At 53.3% G+C, this 27940-nt stretch overlaps 1 protein-coding gene across 18 annotated transcripts in view; it reads right to left on the minus strand.

Moving 5' to 3' along the window:
* Positions 1-27940, minus strand: part of LOC309630696 (neurofascin) — a 292900-nt gene that overhangs the window by 15133 nt on the left and 249827 nt on the right. For 4 of the 18 annotated variants that reach the window (XM_082396241.1, XM_082396242.1, XM_082396244.1 and 1 more), the window contains 13 exons: positions 27632-27676; positions 26288-26389; positions 25801-25998; positions 24911-24981; positions 23348-23570; positions 21230-21345; positions 19403-19607; positions 18107-18229; positions 16821-16994; positions 14384-14398; positions 8722-8952; positions 5122-5238; positions 3789-3941 (listed from right to left, as the gene is read on the minus strand). In XM_082396241.1, coding sequence (XP_082252367.1) covers positions 3789-3941; positions 5122-5238; positions 8722-8952; positions 14384-14398; positions 16821-16994; positions 18107-18229; positions 19403-19607; positions 21230-21345; positions 23348-23570; positions 24911-24981; positions 25801-25998; positions 26288-26389; positions 27632-27676 — 1773 coding nt within the window. The remainder of the gene's footprint in view (positions 1-3788; positions 3942-5121; positions 5239-8721; positions 8953-14383; positions 14399-16820; positions 16995-18106; positions 18230-19402; positions 19608-21229; positions 21346-23347; positions 23571-24910; positions 24982-25800; positions 25999-26287; positions 26390-27631; positions 27677-27940) is intronic. The other 14 variants (XM_082396232.1, XM_082396245.1, XM_082396233.1 and 11 more) reach the window with 11 other exon arrangements.

Genomic DNA, 27940 nt, shown 5'->3' on the forward strand with positions numbered 1-27940 from the left:
CACTTCACCCCTATTTACTCTGCACAATGTAACATTTAATTGCTCTGTTTCCTGGGCTCTGATGTCCAATGATACTATTAAGGCTTGAGAAAAGGGGATTCCTTGGGCCCCCTCGTACTTAGCATGATGCTGGTCACCTAACAAGCAGTCACTGACTACTTACTGATTAATGACCAATTTAATCCTAATATACTATGGTTAACCTGGGGTATCTCTTTCATTTTCTCCTGATACCAGCTGGAGGGTCACATGGATATTGGTTTGACCACGTGCCACCTGGGCACTGGGATGAAGGAGTCACTACAACTTGTGTTTCGATGGTGGTCACCACCTTTTGCAGAGAAGTTGGTCTGAATGTCTGCAGTGACCTGTTTGCTCCACCATCTCGCTGATAGCTGTCTCCCACGAGACTCCTTTCTCTTGGGAGAGAAAGTCACAATTCCAGGGAAAGTGGCCATATGGGCAATTTAGAAATTAAATGTAGCTTTCTATTCCTGACAGCACCATGTAAAGTTCAAATGTTACCTTCAGTCCTCACTGAAAAGATCAAAGAAATTTCTGTGAAGTTTGGACACAGAAGGCTGTTCAAAACCAAGTAAATTTTATAACTATGTTTGGTGATAGATGTTAACTAAACCTATAGTGATAATCATTTTGCAGTATATACACAGATCAAATCATTATGTTGTACGCCTAAAACTAATCAGTGTCAATGATACACAAAAACAAACAAAGAAACCAAAAACCCAGTGGGATCTGGGGTAAGGTGGGCTCAACCAGACCCCATCAAAATGACTTAGTTTCTCAAGAATCAAAAGAAATTTAGGACATGATCTCACTCACAATGTGACCCCACACACAGACTCTGAGAGGAGTAAGGCGTTTTTGCAAGGCTTCAGGGCAGTTACATTTGTCTGCTAACACCACTCTTAATCGATCCGTTCAACATGTTTCCAGATTCCTAATGGACACAGTAATAGCAACATTCCAAGACCAGGGTATATTTACACTCACCACCTTTGCTGCAGCTAACGGAAGCAGAACAGCACCTGTTCACTGGGTACACACAGGTCCTAATAACTCTTACTCTGGCCTAGAGGCCATATTTTGTGTGCCTTCCACACCACACCCTACAATCCTGCTCAGAAATGGGCAATTCACCTGCAAGGCAGACAGTTCCCATAACTCCTAACTCTAATCAGGAGGAAATTGGTTTGGCCATTGGAGAGAGGCCAGTCACTCAAAGTCAGCAAAAAAATTATATTTCAGAAATAGGGCAGATGAACAAGTATGACAGGGATGGGCTTTCTTCAAATGCAGTTTAGCTTGGCTGCTCTCACTTAAGCGTCACTTTACACCTTTCCAACTTCACCTCGCTCCATCCTGGGTTTCTCCCAAACACAGCAGAAAGAGGCCAAATACAAGTAGGTCCCCTAATGTCCCTCCTCCCGGAGTCCCTGAGGTCTAAGGCAGTTTGCTGTCTATCTCGCTGGCCCCCGTCAGCCCCCCATCCCACGCGCCCCAGGACGTAAGAGCTGGCAGGCCTCTTGGAGTCCAGGGTTATGTGTTTGTGGTCCCTCGGGTCTCTTTGGCTTCAAAAGCTTCAAGAAGGTGATTAACTTCCCGTGTGGGATCTTTCTGGTGAGAGTCAGGGAGCTTGTTAGCATTCCTTATGGTTTTCTTCCATTTCCTGCCTGAACCACTGTAGCATGTTTGAGTCTATAGACTACAGTGATGGCCTGTGGTTGCCTAAATGACTAGTGGTTGGGCCCAGAGATGATCATAAACTTACTTTGATGAGACGCAGGGACCTGGGAGATTGTGTGAACTTGACTCTGGAGTCCAGCCACTCCTTTGTGTGTTTTCAAAGGATCTGAACACACACTCACAGACACACATGAACTTCAGAAAGTGGAAATCTTTTCCTTCTCTATGTGGTTTGCACATAGTCGTTTCCAGCCAGCCAGTGAGGTAAGTGAGCAGTGTGTACTCAGGGCGAGGGTCATACCTGCCCTCTCCAGCTTGCACTGGGAGGAACTGGGAAGACATGCAAGTGCTGAAGGCCTCAGTCACTCTGAAAGCAAGTTATGGGATCAGTTTCTCCACAGCAACCACAGGAAAAGAGAAATGAACATCTGAGTCAATACTCAGAAGTGTATTATCAATCATTAGTATTATTTTTCTGTATTGCATGTTTCATATCTCAAAGCAGATTGGGACATACCCCGGGGCAGGGGCTGGTCCTTTTTGCTCTGGCTCTTTCTCCCCAACCCTCACCCACAGTCCCAGGGCTCAGCTCTGGGAGAAGCCAAAGTCTGAAAGCAGGCTGAGCTGGCTTTTGCTGCAATCTCTAGGATGGAACGCTATCCTCAAATCTCATCTTCGCTTTCTGCCTCTGTGCTGGACTCAAGTTTGTAATGAGCAAAATCGAACGCACGCACTGGTGAGAAACAGCTTGGGACCCCGACTGGGTCAGACAGAGTCCGGCCACCTGCTCTGCTTGGTCAACTGTCCAGTCCCCTGGCCTGGCTCCCAGGATGACCTGGCTGCTCACGGACATCCTGCCTGAGTTGGCCTGGTGAGCCTCAAGCGGGCAGCCGGACTCTCAGACTCCCCGAGTCTTGATGGCATGGGCATGCACAGGACAGGCAGAGACACACAGAGGAGGCCGGGACGCCCAGACCAGGAGGCACCAGGCTAGAAGGGGTGGAGTGAGGCCCTTATACACATGGGCAGTGACTCTCAAGATGCAAGCTACCGAGATCAGCCTCGTCAAGCCAGGCACAGGGAGAGTAAAACATACTTAAGTCCACATTCAGAAGTTCATATAAACCATTGTGTGTTTTTTCCTTTATCCTGTGTCTAGTAACCTGCATCTGATTAGGACGTGCCTTGAGGCAGGGACTGGTGCTTTCCTCTCTCAGTCTCTTTCCCCACACTCATCCTTACCCCAGGGCTTAGCAAACTGGCCACTTGGCTAGCTTGCCTGGCTGATTTTAAAGAGACACACAGACAAACAAGCAAGTGTCCTCACGGTCTCCAGACTGCCAGCCACCCTGACCAACAGAGAGATTTCTGAACCTTGTATCCTTTACTGAGCCCCAGTTGGTATAAGTGAAGAAGCTTCTCTATCCACAGCCCTGATAGATCCAGAGCTCTTTTAGGATTAGAAAGCTTCTTCCCCTCCCCAGTACGACCAAAGGTCAACTACTTTTAAGCCACGACAAACTTGGGGCAAAATTAAACCAAAACAACTTGTGTAACACACTTTCGAATTTTTAAACAACAGATGACAGTGGCAAGGCAGTGACATACATGCTGATCCTTGGTTTGGTTCCTGGGAGGATTTTTGGGTCAAGACCCTTGGGTGGCCTATCCCCTAACCCCACGTGCGAGAAGGAAGCCCCTGTGCCTCCGAGACACACTGCCCCCTGACCCACATACAGGGACCACGTCTGCATATACACCAAGACCTTGTGGTTCAAGCACGGTGGAGGCCAGGTGGTCTCCCCTGCCCTCATTCTACAACACCTCCGTTCACCTCTGACATTCCACTCATCCCCACAGGGTCAGAAGCATGGTTTCCTATCTACTGGCATGCACTTTTGGCTCGTTTTATCTTCCTGGGAGCTGCAGACTGACATATAAGAAGAGCCGAGCCATGTCATGCAAGGTGAGGAATGGGAGGATGAGTCTTCTTTCCGAGGAGAAGAGACAAGCAGGAAGCCGACAATGAGAACAACATGCCCCATGCTTGTAGGGGACGGCCAGGCCAGATCCCCTCTCACCTGTACTGGTCATAAAGGTGATGACGGTACTGCTGATGCCCTCGTTGTCCCGGGAATAAACTCGCAACGTGTATGTCATCCCGGGATAGAGGTCTGTCAGCTGTATGGGCTGGGCCTGGGCCTTAACAGGGACAGTTTTTTTCGTATGGTTGCCTGGGGAACAGAAACCTCAGTCAGCCTAAGGCTGGGCACGAGGAGCTGGAGAGGCAGTGCTTAGGCTCCTGGGCACCTGTCAAAGGTAGAAGCATGGAGGGTGGGGGAAGGGGCCAGGCTCTCTTGCAGACCTGGAGGTCACCGGGCAGCTCCACCAGCTTTCTCACATGCTGACTCTCCTACACAATGGCCCTGCAGCCTAGGACACTGTTCCCTCTCCTAAAGTTTTCTGTCCTCACCCCAGTCTTAAGCACTTAGCACATCATGACCTGCTTCCTTAAGCTCTCAGGGTGTCAGCCAGCGCTCCGTTATCCTGGAGAGGGTCAGAGAGCCAGTCAGCATCCCTCACGGTAACCGGAGGCCAGACGGCCTCTGCTTCTCAGCTCTCACTCCTGGTTTCCCCTCTCATTTCTCGCTGCGTGGTGAATTCACACATCAGGAGAAGCGAGTGCCTGGGTGTCTGAAAAAGTACGGACCAAACTAGGAATTCTGGATTCTGTGGATGTGAATCTCTCTCCAACCGCAGACAACTAAGAGTTGGCTTTGTTCTCCCTCAAAGAGCTTCGGGTGGATTTCCAGCACAAGCCAAATAGGCCAGCACGGTGGGTCTGAGCCCTCAGGAACAGGGGCCTTCACTCAGAGAAGGCAGACAGCCTGACCACACTGTACAGCCTCACAAATCTGGACGCTTGCTCCCAAGATCCAGTAAAGAATGAACAGCTCAGCTCGAGCCACCAGCTGAGACGAGGGACCCTGGACGGTGTCTCTGACCTGTGAGCAGCTAGTGACCCTCTGTGAGCAAAGCACAGCTGAACCCCAAGTCTGGACTGGCCCAGCCTGTCTAGGGGAGACTGCTGAGAATCTGGATCCTGAATTAAGGAGATCCAAGCAAAGGTGAGATCTGGCTCATCTGGGGGCCACCAGAACCCTCATCCTGGGCAGGAAATGGACGAAGGGCCCCTCACCCAGGCCGCCCCCACCGCAAGGCACCCCTGGACCTTCACTAACGGCCGCAGAAACCCCTTCCTCCTCCTCGAGTCTGCTCTTCCTACCGCGCTGCTGCCTGAGCACATGGTGACTTCGTTAAGCCACAATGAAGCGGCTGGAAGGCCTCCCTGAGCCTGAGGGAGCGCATGGGATCTCTTTAATGGCATCTCCGCCACCCGCAAAGAATGCTTACTGTCGATGTACTCAACCACAAAGTCAGTTCCGGGCCCGAAATTGTGCTTCCAGGTGATGTTGGCCCATTTACTGTTGGGGAGCACTGTGACGTTCCAGATGGACTGCTCATCGGGGGCTGGTGGGGGGGTTAGAAGAGGAGTTAGTGGTGAGGAGGGAGGTAGCACCGGAGACGCACACACACACACACGCACACACACACACGGGCAGCTAGGAAAGGGGAGAGTAGGAAGTGGCTGTGTACAGGGCCCGACGGAGCTCCAAGCTGCAGCCTTGGTAGCCAGGCTATGTACGAGCAAGTACAGTCAGGAGGACCCGTGATGTGAGGGAGAGCCGGAACCTATGTGTCCACGTAGGTGGGAGTAGGAATGAAAGAGTGGGTTTGATCCAAGCCATTGGAGGCTCTAACCTGGGTTTATTCCCTGTTTAGGTCCCTTGTCGTGGATTTGAACAGTGCAGTGAAAGGGGCCGGTGAAAAGCCCCATTAGCTAGGATGCAGATGGGGCGGGAGAGGTGTGCCAGCCTCTTTCCCCTCAACTATAGACATTCTACAGGAAGGAGAGAAGGTATCTTGAAAAGCCACTCGAGAGTCATGATGAGATTTGCAGAAAGGACAGGACCAAACAGGGGAAAGCCTTAATGGCATCCTGAAACTGGAGGTGGAGAATGGCAACCTACACGGGTGACTGGTCTGAGGAGCCCCTGGGGTCATTCTTGGTCAACAAGATGCTGAATTACTGAACAATGGCCTCAGATTCTCTAAGGGGACTTGGGGCCTAAAACCCCAGGTCCCCAAGCAGAGACAGTACGAATCCTTCCTCTCCCTTTCATGTGCTAGAGGGGACCAGAGAAGATAACTCCTTCTTGACACCCAACGTTCAGTGGTCCAGATACCAGAAGAATCCTGCTCTGTTGTCTTCTCAGCACTGTATCTTTGAGGCCTGATCTCTATGTAACACAGAAGACATTAATTATCTAGTTCCTATGAGCTGGGAGCTACTTTATCAAAGCCATCACCCTGTCTGAAACCACAGCCTGTGGGCAGGAGAATGGCACTAATCTTCAAACGTAATCATTTTTCAGGCATCCCAGCGGTCTGATTACCCCATTTCCCAGCAAAGATTTAATAGTGGAATAGTAGCATGAAGCCTTATATTTCAAAGACTTTACAAGTGTGGCTCCTCTATATTTTATTAGCATGCAAGGGGGCACTCTCACCGACTCACTTGTCAAAAATAAATGAATAGAGTACATTTGTGATGCATTTATTCATTATCTATTTGACATGTGACTGAGTCTGCAGGGCTGGGGAAGTGATAAAAGATCTCCTGGTCTCCCCTTCAAAGAAACACCTTCTCTACTACAACCTTGTCAGTTGTCAGTTGCCCCAGGTGAATATGATTCATTTTAGAAAGAGATTCCATTGATGGCACCAGGCATTCTCTGTGGGGAAGGCAGAAGGCAGCCTTCTTTACTGATCTGCCAAAGGTTTCCACTGTATTGGCTGCTTTAACTCAGCCCAAATCCCAGCTCCTTAGAATCTCATGGCTCTTTCTAGTGGGAATGAATTATGATCAGTTATGATTTGGGGACTTGAGATTTTTCCTCCTCAGCCCTGGGCCCTGGAAATAGCCAAAGGATTTGGGTTTAGACAGTCTGACCACCAATACAACCCTGGCCCAAATCTGACTGTCTTAAAGGTAATGGAGATTGGGGCACTATTAGATAAGGTCAAGCAATGGGAAACCAAAATGATTTAGAGGTGGGAGCTGGAAGAAGGCACTGCCATCTAGAGAGACCAAGATGACGATCACTAAAGAAGAGAAAAGCTCAAAGAAAGGCGCCAAGAAGGAAAGCTATCAATTACTATAAAAACAAGAGGAAGAAGTGATGGGAAGCATGGATTATCCTGTCAGCTCCTGGGATGTGAGACTTAAGGAGTATCCCTTGAAATCTGAAAAAGACAAGTTAAGGACAGAGAAAAAGTCCCATTTCACCACCCAAAAAAGTAAACTTAGGAAACATTTTGTCCTAAGTTGTAAGACATGATAAAGATGAACTTTCATTTTGAAAATCCTGGACAACAGAGCCACTCTGCTGCGTTGAGGGAGATGAGGATGTTGAGGGGAGCCCCCGAGCTGTAAGGATAAGGTCAGAGTGTGGCCAGGCCCCCGCAGCATCTCAGGCTCAGTTAGCAGTTGGGATGTGGGAGTCCATAGGCTAGTCCTCTGTGGCAGCAAGGCCAATCCTTCCAGAAGAAGCAAGACCCACTCCCTGTCTTCATTCTTGGTACATCTCTTCTGTGAACTCGGAGCATTAAAGTGGGGCACGGAGGCCCATCTGAATGCAAAAGAAGCCTCACTGTGGACCCAAAGAACACCCAACACCAAACTGCCAGTGGCAGCTTCTCATAGCCTAGCAGGTTTCTCTCAGCCAACTTTTCCCTACAGAGCATGCTGTTTAAATTCTCGTTATTGCAGCTTTAAAGCAAATCAGTGTTTTCAAGGTCTGAGGAGCATAATGTCAGCTACGTATCACGTGTCTCTCCTTATGGCTCACACAACTCCATGTAATTGGATTAAAGAAGATACTCACACATACATTAAGCCTCTATCCTCATTCAAGTGCTGAGAGAAGAGGGGTGGGATGGGTGACAGTGAGGCCTCGGAAGGCGAAGGGACTTGCCCAGGAAACAGAGGGGGCCTACAATTCTACAGCTGCTGGAGGAGGGTTCTGGGTGCTTCCTGCCAGCCCTGCCGGCTACATCGTGCTGACTTTACAGCTGGCCTGTGGGCTCCACAAGCTAGAGGCCCTCCCCTCCATGGTAATAAGAGTGTTTGATGTCAGTTCTTAGAAGTACTGCTGGATTCCCGAAGGGGTCTCCTCATGCTGGAAGAACAGCGCTTCCTGGCCTGGCTGCGTGATGCAGGAACAGCACATTCTCTGGGCTCAGCAGGCCAGCCCTGGGATCGATTCTTACCACAGGCCCCTAGAAAGGCTGCGGTTTTCCCTCCGTGTGTATATCTGGGGGCGTGGGGAGAGCCACAGAGTACTCTCTGGCATTACAGGACTCCTGGGTAATACCATTGCCTGGAAGCTCTGACTAGAAAAGTCTGTAAGTGCGCCTTTCGGGGAGAGGTGCAAGGGAGGCGCAGGGTTCTGGGGACAGAGCCGCCTGGCATGGCTGGCCACTCCCCACTCCTCGCCCTCTGCTGCAAGGCTGGGGCATCATGGCAGACACAGGAAGCCTTCTCAGGCTGGTTGGCCAGTGTCAGGCCCTTTCCTTCCCCACTCTCCCCCTTCTGGAGTGCTCAGCCCTAAGCTGATCCCTCAGCATGTGGTTGGAGGCAGCCCTACAGTCTGGGGCCTGGGGGCCCTCTGTTAAAGAACGGGGATCCGAGGTTAGGACAGGGGCTCTGAGCAGTGGAGGCCACCACAGGGGCAGGTGCTCTGTGCCTCTAGGCCACCAGATTGAGAATGCAGCCTCCTGTGCTTTCAAAGCGGAAACAAAGGGAGGTGTTGACCAGCACCATCTCAGACCCCCCTCCTATCTGGGGAAGCCTGTGGGTGGAGGGACGGGAGCACGGATGATGGGCAGTACCGGATTCTTGAATCTTAGTCCTGGTGGTGGTGGGAGGACTCTCCGTGGTGGTGGTGGCGGCGGCAGTGGTTGCAGTAGTTGTGGCGACGGTGGTGGTGGCGATGGTGGAGGGTGCGACAGTTGGGATGGTGGGGACTGTTGTGGCTTCGGTGGTGGCAGCAGTGGCAGTGGCATCAGTACTGCCCACCGTGCCCGTCACACCCACCGTGGTCGGGGGCGACGTGGGAGGAGCTAAGGGGGAAATGTAAAACAGCCAAGTCTGGTCGGTGTGGCCGTCCCCAGCCTGGACACACGGCCCCACGTGCAAGGCAGGCAGCCCGCAGAAGAGATGGAGCTTAGTGACCAGAAGCCTCCCCGAGCAGGATGGACTGGGTCAGACAGGTCGCCATGAAAGAGAACAGGACCATGGCAAGGGAAGAGAATGAAGCCTGTGTGTTTCATTTTCTTCTCATGGTCTGTGTGGCTCAAAGCACCAGCATGCACACAGCCAAGGGCGGTGATGAAGACAGGACGCATACCAAACCACTCAGACCCCAGGGATGACATGGAGTCCCAGGTCAAGCACCACCCAGCACAGGCCAAGCAGCACCACTTGGGTCCAGGCCTGGAGCCCCGGCCTTGGAGGTGGGCAGGTTGTGGGGCCCTGTCCTGCAGGAGCACCGGGAAGCCTGCCATTCCCAACCATTCACTCCAAAATTACCCCCTCTCCTGCCTGCTTGAGTTCTACCACCACCCAAACCCAGTGACAGAGGGAGAACAATCCCCACTCTGTGGGCAAGACTTGCACCTTGGTTCATCTTTCCTGCCTCCACTGCCACCACCTCCCCAGGTTCTCAGCTCTTTTTCATTCCCTGGCCTCTCCTCCCTTCTTCTCTGCCCAGCGACGGTCCTTCCTGCAGACTACCTCAATCCATCCTGACTTGTAGTAACTGCCTTTCTCTCTAGGACATCTGGGGTCTGGGCACCCGAAGCCCTTTCCCTTTGATTAGAATGTGGGAGAAGGGCACTGATGGACTCACAGTGTGGCCTGCGCTCAGTAGCACCATCTTCCCAGCGCACAGTAGATGTAGAAATCCTAGGACACGAGTGAGGCACAGGCTGGGCTGCTCTTTTGCATAAATCTTCAGAGAAGTTCAAATCTGCACTACCTCTTACTTCCTCATCTCCCATCCAAAGCTACCCTTCATTGTTGGTCAGCCCTAAGGGGCTAAGTCTACCGTGACAACATTTCCATAGACCGTCTTTCCTTCTACAGAAGGGTTGTGGACACAAACAAAGGGCTGGCCTATTACTCTTTAGTTCCAGTATTGCTAAAGCTGAGGGTATGAGAATGATGGGCAAATCAGAGAGAGACAGAGCTGCCTCTCCTCCTTGCCCTCTATCTCCTGTGATCTGACCACAGTCTACTTTCTAGTGTCACTGCTGATGGGCAGAAGGCAGTGATGTTAAGACATAAGTAGGTAACTCTAACTTTCAAGGAAGAGTGATATCCTACCTTATCTCAAATCTGCAGAAGATCAGGAAAGTACTATCCCCACTTTCCAGAAGGGAGCCAGGGCAGGGAGGGAACCAGAGAGAAAATTGCCAGAAAGCCTTTCTCAAGAAAGAATCAAGAGATCCTAAGTCTTCTCAACAAGAGCCTGACCAACAAAAGCCCTTTCATTCCCCCGGGACTCCAATATTACAAGTCCCCATAGAGAAGGAGGGACTGTTCCCGGGATCCCAGTCACTTCCCTATTTGTAAGATCAGAGGCGTGATTGGGCCTGAGGGTGCTGACCACAGAAGTCACACTGGACAGCTGACTATGCCCCATGCATTCCAGAGATTCCTGGACAAGGTCAAGGCAGACAGCGCTATATTCCCCAAACCCCAGTCAACTCGCAGACATCAGGAAGGGCGGGGGGGAACGTGCGGTGGGAAAAACTCTCCCTCTCACAGTCAGTATTCAAGGATGTATTTCAGTCCAAGGTGGCCCCAGGCCTGGAATGCAAGCTCAGTGCTATAAGAGCTCAGCCTGAGGAAATTCGCCTATCCCACCCACCAAGACACACACACACACACACACACACACACACACACACACGGGCCTGAGAGATCCACAAGGCAAAGGTGAGCTCCCTCTCAGGCCTGATGCCTGGCAGCTCCCGTGGCCACGGAACACACATGGGCTTTTCCTGCTGTTCTGAGCTGCTGGAAGGAACCCTGAGAAGCTATTTTGTCCATCTGGATAGGACTGCTCTGCTTTGGCTCCTTATCAATAGTGTATTTTCTAATAATTTCTGGCAAGTGCAATGTTCACAAGGTTCCCCTTTGCTATGACTATTTAAAAGGCGTCATCAAAAAACTGAAAATCCCTTTAAAGTTGAATCATCCCACTCTGTGCAGTGCAGAGACGCGGGCTTCCCTTCCTATGCGCGCAGTGGTGCTGCATTTCCCAGCCCCCGGAAGCTATTCGTACTCTCACGTGGGCCCTGGTCCTCATACAGGCAGGTACGTAAGCTCATGCTCACACAGGGCCTACAGCCAGGCCCACACGCTTCTCTGGGCGCTCCAGCGAGCAGCCCTAGAAACGGAGATGCTGAGAGAGGCCAGGCTAGAGCGAGTTTCTTCCTGGGTCCTGCTGGGCAGAGACAAGAATGAGCAATGACTGAGGATGCTTCCACACTCTCCTCCCCTCCCTCTGCCAAGTGTGACAGGAGGAAGGGTTTTCTTTGATGATGGCTACCTAGATGCTTTTCCTTCAGCTCAGCAGCAACAATCAGGTATTAGTGAGAGGGGACCAGAAGGGAGTGGGAGGAAAGGAGGCACTTCCCAGGCGTCCTCCCAGAGGGTCCCCAGCACTGGAGGCACAGTGGAGAAGGCACCTTGGCTGGCTGAGGTCACAGCTGGTAAATCAGCATCCTCTCTGGCCTACTCATTAGCTGTGTCTATTGTCCCAGGGTTTGACAGGGCCAGAGAGACTGGGAGGGCAGAGGCAAGAAGGCAAGGCTCTGAGGGAAGGGACAGAAGAGTCAGGTGAGTGAATTGTTAGTGAGTTGTTATAGGTGGGAGGGGAGGGCAGGTTTTCCACGGGAAACGGTCCAGCGCTCAGGTCTAAGGGGATTCAGATGATTTCAACCCCTGGGGCGGGGTGGGGGTAGCAGATAAATGGGGAATAAGGCCCAGAAGCGGGGCTTATAGTCAGAGTGGCCCACAGGCTAGACAGACTCGTTGCTGGGCTAGGGTGTCATCTTCAGCCACAGCAGGAACTATGGGCTGGAGAACCACCCTGGTCGCTGCCCAGTGGAGACCACCAGCCTGGCAACCGAGAGTAATGGGGAGTCACAGCGGGCCTGGAGCTGGAAGCACAGGACCCCTACCTGAAGGCAGTGTCAACCTAATGGGTTACCTAATGCACACGGGAAGGCACCCCAGCTATGGCCAAGGGTTCTCCACCAGAGTTTTGGGCGACACCACGCAGGAGATGGAGAAAATTAAGACAACATGTCTCTTATTCACTTTTCGTTGCCCAGAACCTGCCATGGAGCTGCCCACCAAACACTGGCAGATCTGAGCCAAGTCAAAGACAAGGACAGCAGTTTCCAGACATTCCAAGGTGGAGGGCTCAGTCCAAAAATGTCCACTTGGTGCATGGACTACCCTGGCCAAATCACAGATGGCCAGGACAGATGGGCAGCAACCCTAAGAGACTGCAGATATGGGTGCATGAGAGGGATTATCTTTACCGGGTGAGATAGGAACAGATCAGTCTGGGGGGGGAAATGCCCACATTTGGAGAAGATGAGAGGGAAGGGAGCAGTGGGCTGGACTCCAGGCCCACGTCAGCAGTATAGAACCTGGGCGCCATCACTTTGCACCTGCAGATTGTGCAGGAGGTTCTTATGCATTTAAGGCTGGGAACAGCTGATGTTACCAGCACAGCTCATTTACCAAGATGCGCGTTGTGCCTCTACCACCATGTCACATGGAAGCTGGAGCCTAGGAAACACATCTGACAGATGGACAGAGGCCCTGGCACCCTCTGCACACCAGGGTGAGCTGGGATCTTTCCTAAATGAGAAGTAGGAAGTGGGGTGTTTGGAATTACATCCATCCCCCTCATACCTGCCACACACGAGAGGGGCAGCACAGACTGGCACGGATGCCCACAGAGCAAAGCATACTCCCCGCGACCAGATCCACCTGCTTTGGGTCCTGGGTGCCAGAATGGGGAAGGTGGACTGCAAGCTGCTTGACCAAAGAGCTTCTAGGTGATTCATGTGGTACCCTCCCTGCATCTCCCCTTCCATCTCCACTAAGTCGCTTCGGCTGCCCTGAGCACCTGCTATGATAGTCCCGGGGAAACCCTTATGCAAACTTGAATCAGGAAGTTAGGGCCACTCCCAGACTGCAAGGATGTCTTTCTCCCGGTCTCCAGGCCCAGGACACCTCTCTGCCTCACATCCCAGCAGAGGTGGGGAGGCACTGGCCCCTGCCGGCCTGGGTTATTTGGGGGCGGGGGGATGGAGAGGACTGGGGGTGGGAAGGATGATGGCAGCGCACCACCCAGATCTGACCGGTGGAGCAAACGCAAACAAAGGAAGCAGGGTGCGCAACAGAAACAGAATCAACCTAAAATGGCGGGGCGGGGGGCGGTAAATGAGCGAAGGTGGAGGGGAACCAAACCGGGTAGGGTGGCGTCCTCTTCCTAAGCCAACCCTCCAGTTCCTCACCTGGCTCGCGGCTCTCCCTGCTGCCTAGAGCCTGAGAAGGCTCTGGCAAACCCTTGCCCTAGAGCCTTGGTTCTGCCTCGAAGGAGGGCAGCGGAAGGCACCCTGCGGCCCCTGCCTAGTTCCTCCAGCTTGAGGACCGGCCTTCGGTGGTGATGTTCCTCAAACCCACAACATGAGGACTTGAGACAAGGACCTTGGCTAGCAGGTCACCTCCTGCTGCAGACCTGCCTGCCCAACTCCTCACTGTGCGTCCACCTCCCAGACCCCAAGAGTGGACACTGCTCTTAACAACCAAGACTCTGAGAAGCTGGGTTTCTGAGGGGTGAGTGGGCCATCAGCGCATGGCGCCCACTGAGACTCCAGGTCCTGGGGCACCTGGCCCCATTCTGGGACATGCAGACTCGTTCTCACTGACTACAAGCCATGGTGGATGGCAGAGCTGGTGCCAGGCCCCATGCAGCATGCAAGGCCAGCGTGCACGGCGTGCTCACCCACAGGCCACCCTTTCAGGGTTTGGCAGCCTGACCAGGAGACAGGAGCCAGCTGCCCCCACTCCTTCTGGGGCGCAGCTGGCCACCCAAGGGCTGTGGACCCTTTCTCTGTGCTCTGAGATGTCAAGCCTGGGCAAGGCCCCAGGTGGCTCAGGGGAAGTAATCACTCAGCTTCAGAGAAAGCTGCAGCTCCAGAGAACAGGTCTGCAGCCTATGCATGTGGGGCCCCTTCTAAGCCAGCCTCCTTCTCTAGCGAAGGGAGGAGAATGCGTTTGATCTCCTCTGGTCCCATCCTCCACATACATCCTCCTGGAGAGTCTGGCTCCCCAACCACTGAAAGGGTGAGTCCGGAGCATGCTTTCACCCCAAGCCTCTCCCTCCTTCTCCGCTCTGGCTGGGCTGGACTCCACCTGCATTGCCCCATGCCATGCCCATTACCCCTGCTGCTGGTACGGTACCTGCGGTTGGAGCAGCTTCAGAACACAGCGCCCAAGATAGCCAGAGAGGAAGAGGGCCAAAGAACGAGAGGGAAGAGAAAACAGCACAGGTGAAATGACAAGACAAGCAATCACAGGACAGAGAAGGTTCTGGCTCAAATCTGACCCAGACGGTGTGGCCAAGTGCTGGTCACAGCCCTGAGGATGCCACCTGGTGTTCGGGGATCATGTTCAACTCCACTGGGGTCTGGCATGTTCCTATGGAAAACTTTCCTGGGTCTTGGAAACCTTTCTAATATACTCGCTTCTGCCTCTACTCAAGGACATCTAAGAGGTGGCAGCAGAAACAGTCCACCTCGAGTGCTATGTTCCCAGGTCTTTCTCAAAGGGTGTGTCCTTTCCTAGATGGGCTGGGGTGAAGGAGTCTGGGTAACCCTCAGTGATGCCAGGAATTGAGGGCATAAGGTACAGGTGGTTTAGGAGGACATCAACGCCTGTCAAAAGGATGGTTCCTTCATCCCCAGGGGCAGGCGTTGAATAGTGCTGGGGTCGGGGGTGCGGGTCGGGGGGAGCGCATTTGGCTGAACACTCCCCACACCAGCTCAGCCTCAGAAGGCTGGGGCATGTGATGGACTGGAGCCCGGAGCCACTGTCCTGCTGTCCTGCTGCCCCGCTGTATTGTATGAAGTAAGAAACTCAACTGGGGCCTGAGAGCCCTAAAAGGAATTCCTGAATTTGCTGCAAACCCCTAGGTTGAGAAGAAAGTCTTTGTTCTCTTGTCCCCTGGAGCTGAAGATCCTTCCCTGAGGTGGTTACTGGGGCTGGGCAACGGGGCTTTGTTTATCTGATGTTCTGTAGTGGGGGGGAGATGGGGAGGGAGAAGAGGCTCTCTTTATGTATCTCCTTACAGAATTAAGTAATCAAGAAAGTGCATCATCCCTGGCCTGGCCTTTGGTAATAGGCATATATTAACCACTTACTCAAAGTCCCCCAGCCCTAATAAATTGCCCAAGTCCCCAGGAGATTGGAAGGGTGCACTAGGAGGGGAGCTTATTGTGTAGCTCACTCCTGGTTTACAAGAGCAGAGAGGTAGAGACAAAGCACTGTCAGCCTTTCTCTACATTCTGCCTGCCCCCTCTCCTCTCTGCTTCAGTGCCGGCCTGCTGGCCAGGGAAGTGGGGCCTGGGGAGGGATGCAGGGCTGCTTATGAAGCTGCACTGGGAGCCTGGGGTAAGGCAGCAGAGGCTGCAGGGTCTGGAAGCACTGCTCCTCTCCTGGGTTGGGGGTACGGGTGCTCAGGAGGTCCAATCAGGCCAGGGTCAGGCCACCGGACCTCAGCCTTCTGGGGAAAGCACTAGACAGGATAACCTGTTGTCAGCTTCAAGGATTCCTAATCACATCACCCGTTCTTTGAAGTTTTCCCTTGTAGGATCAACCCTCCTCCCCTGCACAGCCACTGCACTTCTGCCATCTAAACATACACAGCTCATGGTGAATTACAATTACAATTACAATATTCCTGTGGATGTCCCTCCTTCTAGACTGTGTGAGCTTATTAGCTTTATATCCCTTGTTTTGGGTACAGCGTCTGTCACCTCATGTTGTGGGTGCTCAAGAAATGGCCTTTGAAGAGACCATGGTACCTCTGGAGAGGCAGAGCCCCCCACCCGCTGTCATAGGGGATCTGCCAATATCGAGGCTTCTAGACGCTCGCCTGCCCGAGAGGTTCCTGGAAGCCAGCACGTGTGCAGATGGGCCTGGAGCCCCCTCTAGTGGAGTTCTCAGGCAGGCGCAGCTCTGGGGCGGGGTGCGACGCTGCTAGATGCCAGAACCCAGGAGAGGAACTCATGTGCTCTCTGTGGAGCTGGTTTGGCAAATGACTGTTTCCAAACCCCCTTTCCTCTCCTCAGCCTGACAACTCCCTCAATTCAGGCTGCAAGGAGGGACTACACCTCCTGCTCTACTCATGATCCCGGCAACTAGCTTCAGTCACAGCTGTTCCCCTCTCTTCTCGGCGCCACCAAGAGAGAAGAAGGGGCACCCCCAGAGCCCTCACGGGGCGGTCTCCATAGTACCGCTGCCTCCCTCACTAGGCGAGCATCTTCACTACTCTTTGGAGTTCGTGAGCACATTTACTTCCAGCGCGCTTTCTCTCATCCCCTCAACTCAGCTACGATTCACACTCTCTTCCCTATTCCCCCACCAGAAGGAAAGATGACAGATGTTAAGTAGATGAGCAAGTCAAGGCCAAGTGGGGATCCAGCTCTGATTGCAACAGTAAGAAGATGTGTTTTCCAGATACATCGCCGGTACCTACCTCTCAGCACACAGGGTGGCTCCCTCCTCTGGAGGGCTCGAGGGCCTGCAGCCTCTCCATCCCAGGAGGCCCAGTCCGTGTTTCTCTAGGCATCTGAATTCCCGGGGACCATTCGCCCCGAGGCTGCCGCAGTGCACCTACCTTCATTCGGGGGTGCTGGTGACTCCTCTGTGACTGCTTCCCCAGAGCCCACCTGCGTCCTGGCACTGAGGGAAAAGCGGTAGCGCGACACGGGGTCTGCTCTTTGCATCGTGAACTTGGTCTGATTGGGAGAGAAGTTTTCCACTATCTGCTTTCCTACTTTGGTTCCATTAACTGGGGAGAGACAGGTAAGTGGAATTGAACTTTAGCAACATTGACCATGATGGGTTATATAATCTGCAGCTGGAAGGACGAAGTCTTCCCGACTCTGTTGGGAAGGGAACCCGTGGAACCTGCCCGTGATCTTAAGGACTCAGGGGAGGGAGATGATTCAAAGGCCGAGGGCTGTGCAAGAACTCCTTTCCGGCTCTTTGATGACGCACCAGGGTAACACTTTTTCACTGATCTCATTATCGCCAGCTCAATGCAAAGTTATGTGGCTGATTCTGAAAGATTCAATTTTTAATCCTCAAGCCTTTTCAACAAGGACAGAACTTGAAGTTCCTTTTTTCCTTTCAAACAGAACTAGGGCAAAACGACTAGAGCTTTTCTTTGTTAATGCCTCCTTTGTAAAAGGCCTCCTTTGTAAAATATCTCAAAGGGGGAAGGTCAGGTCCAGAGATGGATTCAGAACCACATACAAGCACACAGCTGGCTATTAAAATCCTTAACAGCACAATACCTGTCCTTTGAGCTTCACATTGAGGCACAACATCACCCACTTTAGAAGACTTAAAGTTTTTCAAATGAATGACACTCCTGTCCCTGCCTGGTGATGCTGAACTCTTTAGGTGAGGTCGTCCCGACCCAGGCTCCTGACTGAGCCACTCCAAATTCCATGGCAGCTCTACATACAGCTGCCTTACCATAAATGGCATCTTATTAAGGTGTCCCTGAGTGTCAGTGTCGTGTGGATTCCTATGCACATACTATCTGCCCCATCGGATGGAAGGTCCATCAGGTAAGGAAACTTCTCTCCTAGACTTGTAGGTGTTAGACACTCTAAGATTCCTGAGGGCAGGGGTTGAATCTCTCATCAAACCAGAAGTCCCCTTTGTCTCACCGGGCCGACTGGAAGCTCCCTGCAGGAGGAGCTGTGTCAGGAGAGCAGGGATTGGGTCTCACTTGCCTCCCCTAACCCTACAGGAAACTTTTTCCCTGGCCCCTCTATCCCTCCACAATGACCTCTGTACCCATAGGCTTTCTACCTTGATTCCTTAGGAAAAGTGTTGAGAATGGGGTTTCTGATTCTCAGGTTATCCAAGAGAAAGAAGGGCAGAACGTACAGGCCACGTATTTGAGAGTATATCCAGTCAGGATCCCATTGGGGTGTTCTGGATGATCCCATTCCAGGTTGATTGTCTCCAGGTTGGGCTGCCGGACTCGGAAACGCCTGGGGGCACTGGGTACTTGGGGAAGGAGGAGAGAGTGGGGGAGATGGGGGAGAGAAGAGGGGCGGGCAAGATGAAGAAAACACAAAAAACAAAGCACAAGTATGAAGGCATTGACCTCTGGGCAACCCCCGTGCTGGATCACTGTTAAGCCAGAACCCAGAGAACTACGAGGTGGCCAGCGCCCATCGCCCCATCCAGGATGGCATTTCCCCAGATCTAGGACAAGCATGGCTCAGACTCGGTTTACACGGGGAAGAAGTCAGTCAAGTTCTCCTTTAGCAACTACGCTGGATTCAACACGTTAGGCTCTGATCCTGCAAAGAAACCTCCAAGTTGGGCAGTCATTCCCAAGGCAGGGAACCAATGTTAGCCGTTTGGTAATAGAGGCTGCAGTTCCCAGTCCTCAGACAAGGATTCTCACCACTGGGTCCAAGCATCAGGCCCTGGCCTCTGGGCTGAGAATGCCGGGTTCAGGGGTGAAAAGAGAGAAACCCATGACGGAACATGTGGATGGTGCCAAGAGCACGAGCGATGGGGAGCGGCTGGTAATGAAAACCAGACGAGGAGGGGAGACAGGAATACAGAGACAAGAGGGGAGAACAGAGGAGAGGACAAAGGAGGAAGAGAAGAAGAATGGGGAAAATAATAGTTAAGAAGGGAGAAAGGAGAAACAGAAGAGGGCAAAGCCACTGCCCGGCTGGTTCAAGAGGAGTGGCAGGAACAGGAGATGCGCCGGGACCTTGGCCCGTGTCTGCCTCCCAGGACCGGGGCGCCCACTGCAGGGCAGTCTCTAGACTACAGTGGTGTAACAAGAGTGAAGGTCCTTGGGTATGGTAAACCAACCAGGTGCCTCCTGGGGTCAAGGTGCCTGAGCTCCCTCAGGAGGTGGTAGGCAGGCAGCCCCGGCTCCCGCGGTGCCCTCGGGAGTCCGTGTGCACATCCCGTCTGGAATCATGTCAGCAGCCAGCACAGTCTCGTCTTGACGTACAATCTCCTGTCAGGGCGGCCGCCTCGGTGACGGTGCTCCATGAGCACGGCCGGAGCTGCTCAGCTCGCAGCTCATCCCCCCTTGAGGTCAGGCAGAGGTCAATTTGCGCGGTCCAGGCCAAGCCACGCTGGAGCCGCGCAGGGCCACCTGGCCACGCCACCCTCGTCCTGCCCTACCCAGGGAGCTGCGGCCGGACCTACCTCCTTCCGGGGTGGTGAACACCTTGGTCTCACTGCGAGGCCCATCGCCTCGCCCATTGACCACAACCATCTCCAGCTTGTAGTTACTGTAGGGGAAGAGGCGGGACACCACGCCACGGAGGCGGTCGCTGGGGAAGCTGGCTTGCTGCCTCTTCTGAGACACCCACAGGCTCTTCAGCAAGCTGCTTTCCCTCCAGTAGTAGGCCTTCAGGACAGAGGCAGGCCGGTAAGGGTTCGGCCAGGCAGAGCCAGGTTAGTTGTTAATGGCGGTGCTCGTGGTGACCGGTGTTCCCTTTGCTGGCCACAGGCTCCAAATCCCCAACGACCTCGTCAGGCCCACAGAGGGCTGGGGGTGTCCTGACAGTCCCCATTCATTAGCCACTAGTGAGTGGGAATTGATGTCAAAAAAAATAAGAGTTTTTGGTTTCAATCATTTTCTGAGCCATGTCGCCTCTCTGGGGAACTGGCAAGTCAGCCAAACTTACAGCTGAGCGGCTCCATCTTGAGACTTCTTTCCAAGCTGGGAATAGGTTGCTCAGGGAGTCCATGCCAGAACCACAAATTTGAGCCAAGGGTCCAGGCACGGAAAGCTCTTTTCTGTGCTCAAAGACCGCATCACCTTGAGTTAGATTTAGTATGGTTTAGATTGGCAGCGGGCAGGAGTTGAAAAGCAGCAGGTTACCCCCGGAAGTCTGAATATAAGAAAGGGTTGGTTTAATCCATTGAAGTCAAATGGTTCCTTTTAATACTGTTTAAAGACCTTTAGGATAGTGACATGTCCAAGCCAATGGGAGACCAGGCTGTGGGGTGGCAAGAGCTTGGATGGGATGGGACGGCCTGTGCAAGGCGGTAGTGTCACAGGTACAGTCGAGAGAGTCTGAGACACGGGGTCTGATGAGCAGTGGAGGAGAAGCCCCAGGTCAGCTGTCACACGAGCATCACCCGGGGCCTCCAAGGGCAAGGTAAGGAGGAAGTCCAGACTTAAGAGGGGGACCCAAAGGGAGCTTTAGCCAAAAAAATCTCTAGGCAAGTAGGTTAAGGGTGCAAGTTGGGGAAGAGCTCATTTAAGCATATATATCACCTTGCCTTCCTTCCCCTACCCACCAAATCCATTTCCTGAGAAGAGACTGACTCCCTCTGTGTGCCCCCAACTGTCCATCAGCCAACTCTCGATGACCCCTAAGCCTGTGTTACCCTGGGGGCTACAGCCTCCCCAGGAACTTTTAAAAAGAGCTACTCATCAGGGAGAGCCTTGCATACCCTGGGTTTTCTCTCCCTTCCCTTTCAAAGAGAGAGACGTCAGGGATGGAAGAGGTGGCCAGGGAGAGCCAAGGGCCTTGATAATCGGAGTTGGCTGTGACAACAGGGAAGGGTTTGTACCCTTCTAGTGGCTCTTCCGGTTAGTTGGGGCTTCATGAAATCAGACTGGGTGAGGCAAGCAGCCCAGCGGGGGCCATTAGGAGAGGGGAGGGGTGTAGCTCAGCGGTGCCTCAACACTGCTTCTGGAGATACATGTGTGTCCACACACATGTATTACAAGCATAATGTGCTATGTATGGTCAACCCAAACCCAACACCCTTCACATGATTTTCTGCTGAGCAGAATCTCTCAGCATACCCGGTGCAGGATACATCTGGGTGTATATATATTTTTTCTGGGTATATTTTTGAACAGCTAACCCTAGACATCATCTTCTTGAACCAACTCTGGATCCAACAGCCATCCCGAGGGACCCATTCCAAATATCTTATGGCCCGCATCTGCTACCCCCTCGCCCTGGTTAGCGAGCTGGGTGGTTAGACAGGGCTCGGAGCTGGCTTCCTCACTCGGTACTCTCTGAGCTGGCCCTGGACCGTGTCGGGGTAGACGCGGTTCCACTGAAGGCTGATGGCTGTGCTGTTCAGGACTCGGATTTTAACATCAGTGGGTGCAGCCCTGGGATCTGCAATGTGTTGGGACAGAGAGCTGGTTATGCAGGCAGGGCTGGGCCCCCGACTCCAGAGTCCCCTCTGACTTGTTCTCTGCTGGCCTGCACCTCCAGCCCACTCTGGACACTGGGTACTCCCTGAGGGCAGGGGCCATGCCTCCTCCACCAGCCTGGACTTGGAAGAGTGTGGGGAGGCTCAGGACAAAAGGGCGGCAGCACAGGTGGAGGGCTCTGCCTACACGTTTAGAGGGCGATTATGTGCAACCATCACACAGAGTCTCTGTTTGCCCCCCCATCCCATTGTCCACCCTTCCCCACCCTGCTTCGGGTCCCGGGAGGCTTGTCCTCTCTGGACCGTGTCAGCGGGGCTCCCCTGTTCTCAGGCTTCCAGATGGGTCTGCCCAACAGGAGGTACCAACAGGAGCTCCCAGGGCAGGAGAGGGAAGATGGTATCTATCCCCCTGGCTGCCTCTTTGCGGGGTGGCAGGATGACAGCACCGCACTCTTCTACACAAGGGCAGCCCTCGCTGGCCATGGTGACTCGCCCGCCGCCAGCCCCTCAGGGCCAGAGTGGTGTAACAGCATCCTGCTGTTGCTGGCCCTCCAGCTGGTTTGCTGTACCTTGCTGTTGTCCCTCTAACCCTGTCCTCACATTAGAAATAGTCCCCTTTGAGTGGCATTTATTTCCTGCCAGGGCCCTGCAGGAAACGTTACCTACAGACTAAAGACACCCTAACCAAGTTCAGGAAAAGATTCTGATCCTGTGACTGCTTGCAAAGGGAGGGCCACTCCCTCCCCCATAACTAGTTCTCACCCCCGTTTTCTCTACTCTGCTGCAAAAGCAGTCGTGCCCCATCCTCTCTAAAGCATCTGCCGCAGGGGTACACAGATGCGATGGAAACTGTGAGGTGGTCCGTGAAGTCCATGGCTAGATGCTGCCTTTTCCATACTTACCCTCTAGTAGTCCCTACCGTCTTCTGTCCGGAAGTGTCTGCCACCACGGAGATGAGGAGTGGGATGGACGGAGGGCCTGCTGATCCCCTCTATTTATCTCCCAAGTGGGTCCAATACATAATCACTTCCAGGGAAGTGCCCAACCCTCACTTCCTCCCATCTCACCGTTATGAACCCCACTGGCCCCACTCCTGACCCCAGCATTGGCCCTTGTGACTCTGCTCCTCCCCAAGACTCTCCTCCTCCCTTCCTTCTGGTCACCTCATCCATCTACATGATTTCTTCTTGGATCAGACCCAAACCCACCAGGACACGGATTGCCCTGACCAGGAGGGGCGTCACCGACCCTCCTGCCTTGCTCAAAAACCTACAGGATTGATGTGCTGGGGGCAGAGAGGCTACCACCATCTGGAGAGCCAGGCACATACTGCTACATATATGCCCAGAATTGTGTTGATTTACCCAGTGACAGCCTCCAAAGAACTTCCCTTTTTATGTTCAATTCCAAGGGCCAAGAGCAACACTGGGAATGTTGCAGTGCCTGGTGTGGAGCATTCCAGGCTGGGGCTCTGTGGACCTTGCTCCCTCAAGGATTCCCCTGGGGAGCCCAGGGAGGAGTCTGGCCTGTGGCCCTGCTTCCGGTGGAGGCGTCTAATTATGCCCGTTGGGACGGATGGTCCGTGGTGCTAGCAAGCCCTGGCAGTAAGGTAGATCAGAAGGCCTGGGTTCTATTTTCAAGCCTGACATTTGCTATTGTGCAATATTGGCAGGGGTTTCCCTTGCAGGGCCTCAGTTTTCATGTTGATAAAGTGAGAGTGTTGGACTAGGTGACGACGTTCAAGAATACTAACTAGCGTTCAGATGATACCATCTCCGCTCCCGGCATTACCTGGGGCCTGTCTGCTCTAGGTCACTGTAGGGGATTTCTCTTCCCTGGGAACTGGGTGTCCCCCCAGGATGTTCTCGGAAGACCCCCGACACGCTCTGAGGTTCCTGGTCTGTAAGGGTGGCCTGTGCAGCCCAGCCGTCAGGGTCCTGGGTGGGGACAGGGGAGGGTACTCACAATCTTCTCCGGAGTAACCGATGACAGTGCCTGGTTCAGGGCCCTTCCCAAAGTCATTTTCTGCCTGGACTCGGATCTCATAGGGCACGTAGACGGGGGTCTGCGCCACCACATAGCGGGAGCCCCACACAGTGACATTGTTCCAGGTCTCTCGGGTCTCTCTCCGCCGCCACTTGACGATGTAGCGCAGGTTGGGGCCAAAGGCGGAGGTGGCGTTCATCGGCTGAGCAGGGAGAGAGATGGCAGGAGTGGAGAGGGTGCAGGCAAGGAGCCCAGGCCACCCAAGGCTCGCACTCTTTCTGTGCCAGGCACCCTGCCCCAACCTGCCCAACAGCGGCCAGCCCCCTGGCAGAGCTGGGGAGACCATGGCCCCCACTCTGAGTCCCCCCGGAGCCTGGAGTCCTGTGAAGCCAGCAGCGTGCAGATTTTCCACCCAAGCCCTAGTCCCTCTGATTCCGCAGCCAGCCCCCTTGGCAGGTGCACAGGGAGCGAAAGCTTTATTGTCGACAGGACTCTTTCCTGTGATGGAGCAACCAGAAAACAAAATATGGACAGTGATATAATGTCTCCAAAGTCAGAAGGGGGTGGGTTTGGTTCAGCCACAGCATGCCTACTGCCAATGAACTCAAAATTCCAGATTTCAGTCCTACTTAATCCTTGCATGTCTGCCCTGTCCTTCCCAAAAGGCCGGAGCTGGGAGTGAGCAAAAACTCTGTTTTTGTTCCCTAAGGGCCTGGTCCGGGAAGCAGTCCCCCGGGAGCCTGGAATACAGAGCCGTAGACCAAGAACCGACCCTGGCAAGGTCCTGCAAGATGAGCCCCGGTGTCTTAAGTCTGGGCTCAGCCCAGTTGCCAAGGCTGCTGTGAAATCAGGCTCTCTGAGGATGGGGATGGTCGTGATTCCAAACTCTGTATCTCCCTGTTTCCATTACTCATGGCAACAGCACAAAAATGTTAATATTTCAGTGGGTGAATTTGCATCTCTTAGACTTGGCAGGGGTTTGGAAAAAAGTCATTTTGAGGCCACATATCCCAGTTTTGGTTTGGAAAATGTGGTCAGTGAGCTGAGATGAAGATGAGCTTTTTCAATCCTGGCCCAGAGGACATCTTTTGAGTCACCTTGTCCATCCTGGACTTACAGATGGCTGGCACTGGAGGACCACTCAGAGGCTGGTCTCTCCCCACTCCCAGCAATCTCCAGTGACAGGCTCCCAGAACACACCAAAGTGAGGTACTGGTGTTTGGGCTAAATCTTTCCTACAGACTAATCTAAATTTCTCCCTCTTCTGAAGGAGCCCACTGATCCCGCAGGACTCTCTGATTTTGCCAGACTGACAGTCTCTGTTCCTTGGTCATCTCTGCTCCTGTCTCCTGTCTTAAATGTTGCTCTTAGACATTCCGCTGTTTGGTTTCTGGATGCTCAATGCAGAGAAGAGTAGCCCCCGCACCAGCCAGGTAGTCTGAGCCACCCCGCGGCCTTGGAGTCACAGGGGTGTAAAGGGTGAGGGCTCCCAGGCTGCGAGGCAAGCAAGCGCATCATGGATGGGCTGCGAGGGGCTCTTACCGTCCACGTGATCTCCATGTTGTTCTTTCTGGTCCCCTCTCCCTTCACATCAGAGGGGTTGGACTCAGGGGCTGGAATCCAAATGGATGCAAAGTTCAAGTCCAGTCTGTTCATCACTGGGGCACAGTAAGCAACCTCTCTCCCTCAGCCTGACTGGTCCCTTCTACGCTCTGTCTTTTCTCAGCATCTCTCAACACACTCTGTCCCATAAGCAACTGAACTCGCTCTGCCACTTTCTCATATGGATGATGTGCCTTCCTAGCTAAGATTTAAACCCCCCAAAGCAGGGATAATTTCTTTTGAATTTTAATCCCTTACAAGACAGTATTTATCATAAGGCTTTCCACACTTTAGATGATCAGTACAGCCAACTCAATGTGGATTATCCCCTTTGTGGATTATCCACTAAGTATGTTTAATACCAGACTGGTTTACCCTGGCATTCAACATTTTTTGGGAGCATCTCCACCCGCAATGAGCCAGCATGATTTTAGAAATCTAAACACTTCATTACCCAAGTGTGTTAAGAAACCTGGTGCAACCCCAGATTATATATTTTCACTGCAAATCTTTGCCATAGCTCTTCCCTTTAAAGCAGAGCATCAAGAATTATTCATAATATTAGTAATAATAAAAATGACAGTTAACTTTTATTGTGTGCTTGCTATATGCACATCACGGTAAGTACCCGAATCCCATTTTCAAACGTAATCCTCACAACAGCCCCATGACGGAGATGGTGTTATTATTCTCTGTTTCACAGATGAGGAAGCTGAGCCTTGGAGAGGTTAAGTAACTTGCCCAAATTCATGTGGCTGGGGACTGGGGGAACTCAGTTTGAACTTGGGGTACCTGGCTTCAGCACCTCTTGTTAGCCCTCAAGCACTCACGTGCTCCACTGGTTCGGTAGCGCTCGGACGGGAGGCTGGGATGGCTGCTGCCCACCTCATTGATGGCAATGACCCGGAACTGGTAGTTGACATAGGGGGACAGCTGGAGGATGGCTGAGTTGACACTGCCTGGGAACTTGGAATGGTCATGCCAGACCCCTGGCTGGAACTGGTCCTCTTCAAACTGGACAACGTAGTCTGAGGGGGCAAGGAAGACAGGGCTGTTTGGGGAGCTGAGTTAGTGAGTTCTTTCTCAAGAGCGCTCCTTCATGGTTTCCATTAGTCTTTATAATCTCCCTTGGGTAGACAAAGGCACAGGTACTCTTCCCAAGACCCAGAAAGGGAAACCAAGGTCTCCACGAGTTCTGTCAACAGGCCAGGGCACACGTCAAGTGAGGCCGAAGTGGGACCAGAAACCAGGGCCAGGCCTCTGGCTTCCGGGCTGCCGGCCCTCTTTTCTGGACAGCAGCGCAGGGCCCCGGCTGACCTGTGATGGGGCTGTTGTTATCGTCCCCCGGGATCCAGGTCAGTCTCACGCTCCTCTCGGCCAGGTCAGTGAGCTCCAGGTCCCGGGGTCGCTCTGGCCGTCCTGGCAGCAAAGGGAGAAGACACCACGCAGGCCTCCCGAGTTAGAGCCGGCCCGTCCCTGTGCTGGCCTCAGCCCTGAACACTGTCCCACGGACAGGACTCTGACGGGCTGAGGTCACCACCACAAGAACCAACCCCAGCCTGTGCCGGAGGGTCAGCACAGGGACCGCCCCCTTCCCTCAGGGTTCAAGAAAGAACAAAGAGACAACCCCAAATTCCACCCCCTGCCCAAAATATCAAGGAATGCAGGGCACAGGGAGAGCTGGTGCCAACCCACCCCATTGATGTGGATGTTCTCGGAGTGCAAGCATTTGGGAAATGCTGCCCTTTGCATTAGACCCATGTTCACAACCTTTAGGAAAACTGGTGAAGAAGTCTGGGATTTTGTCTCATTTTCTCATAATTATCTTCTACTCTGTGTGCCGAGGCTCTGAGGGGGCAGGAGCCGGGGGGTGTTTGGAGAGCTGGGCAGGGCAGACCAGTTAAGGGAATAGGGGGGACAAAGACAGAGGACCAGGCCAGGGAAGAGACAGGGACTCAGTCTAGAAGTTTCAGTGATGGACAGCAGGACAGAGGCCCTAACAAGGGTGGAGGCAGCACCTTTTTGGGGCTCCGGTCTCACTGGATTTCCTAAGTGTGTGTAAGTGCCCTCTTGGCCTGGGGATAAAGTCATCTGGCCACTGACTGGTGAGGGTAGGCGTGATTTTTTCTCCTATCCTGGCTCCTTGAACCAGCTATTTCCACATTTTGGCTGGTTACTGGAAGGATCTGGAAGGTGAGTCACTGGAGCCCACGTTTATCTGTGTTGCACACGAATGTGTGCGGATTGGAAATGGGTGTATGGTAGATGTGAAAGGCTGCAAAAAAGACGGGCCTACAGATAACTCAAAGCAAGTGGGTTTCCTGACTGAATACACTTCAGAGGCTAAGCTGGGGGAAGAGAACAGGCCACCCCAAGGGAGTGGTGGGCATGGCCAGAGGTAAGGGACTGGGGATGCGGGGAGTGACAGCCGGACTTCGGAGCTCAGTCTGTGAAAGGAGCAGGAAGCCGGGAGTCGGGCTGTGATGGGCTAAGGTAGGTGACGTGGGCCTCTTGAGAGGAGTCAGATTTGGCAGGGAGCGGGGCAGGCCGCCCCTTGCCGGTACACAGCACTCCTGTCTGGCAGTGCCTTCCTCCTCCTACACTCCTCCCTCCCACACACCTCGGGTGCTTGGCGACGGTCCCGGGATTAGTATGAATTACCTTTGGGCAGGGCAGCCAAACGGTTAGTTGGAGTGGCCTGATCAGCTGCAAAGGTAAGATGGGTTATCCAGGTTAGCAGGTTATCTGGGGATAAAGGTGTTCTCGAAGGGTGAGAATAGGCAGCCAAGGCTTGAACACCTGCCCCTGCACAGCTTCACCCCTCCCCCACTTCCATGGAGAGTGCCCCACCCTCACAAAGGCCTTCCTGTGCTCCCTCCACAGCTGGGGGTAGACACCCTGGGTCCTTCCTGTCCCAATGCTATGACTGTGCCTGGGCCCACTGTTCCCTGTGACCATGCAGGGACACTG

This window comes from Balaenoptera borealis (assembly GCF_965194805.1).
Source record: "Balaenoptera borealis genome assembly, chromosome: 1".
Classification (NCBI taxonomy): Eukaryota; Metazoa; Chordata; class Mammalia; order Artiodactyla; family Balaenopteridae; genus Balaenoptera; species Balaenoptera borealis.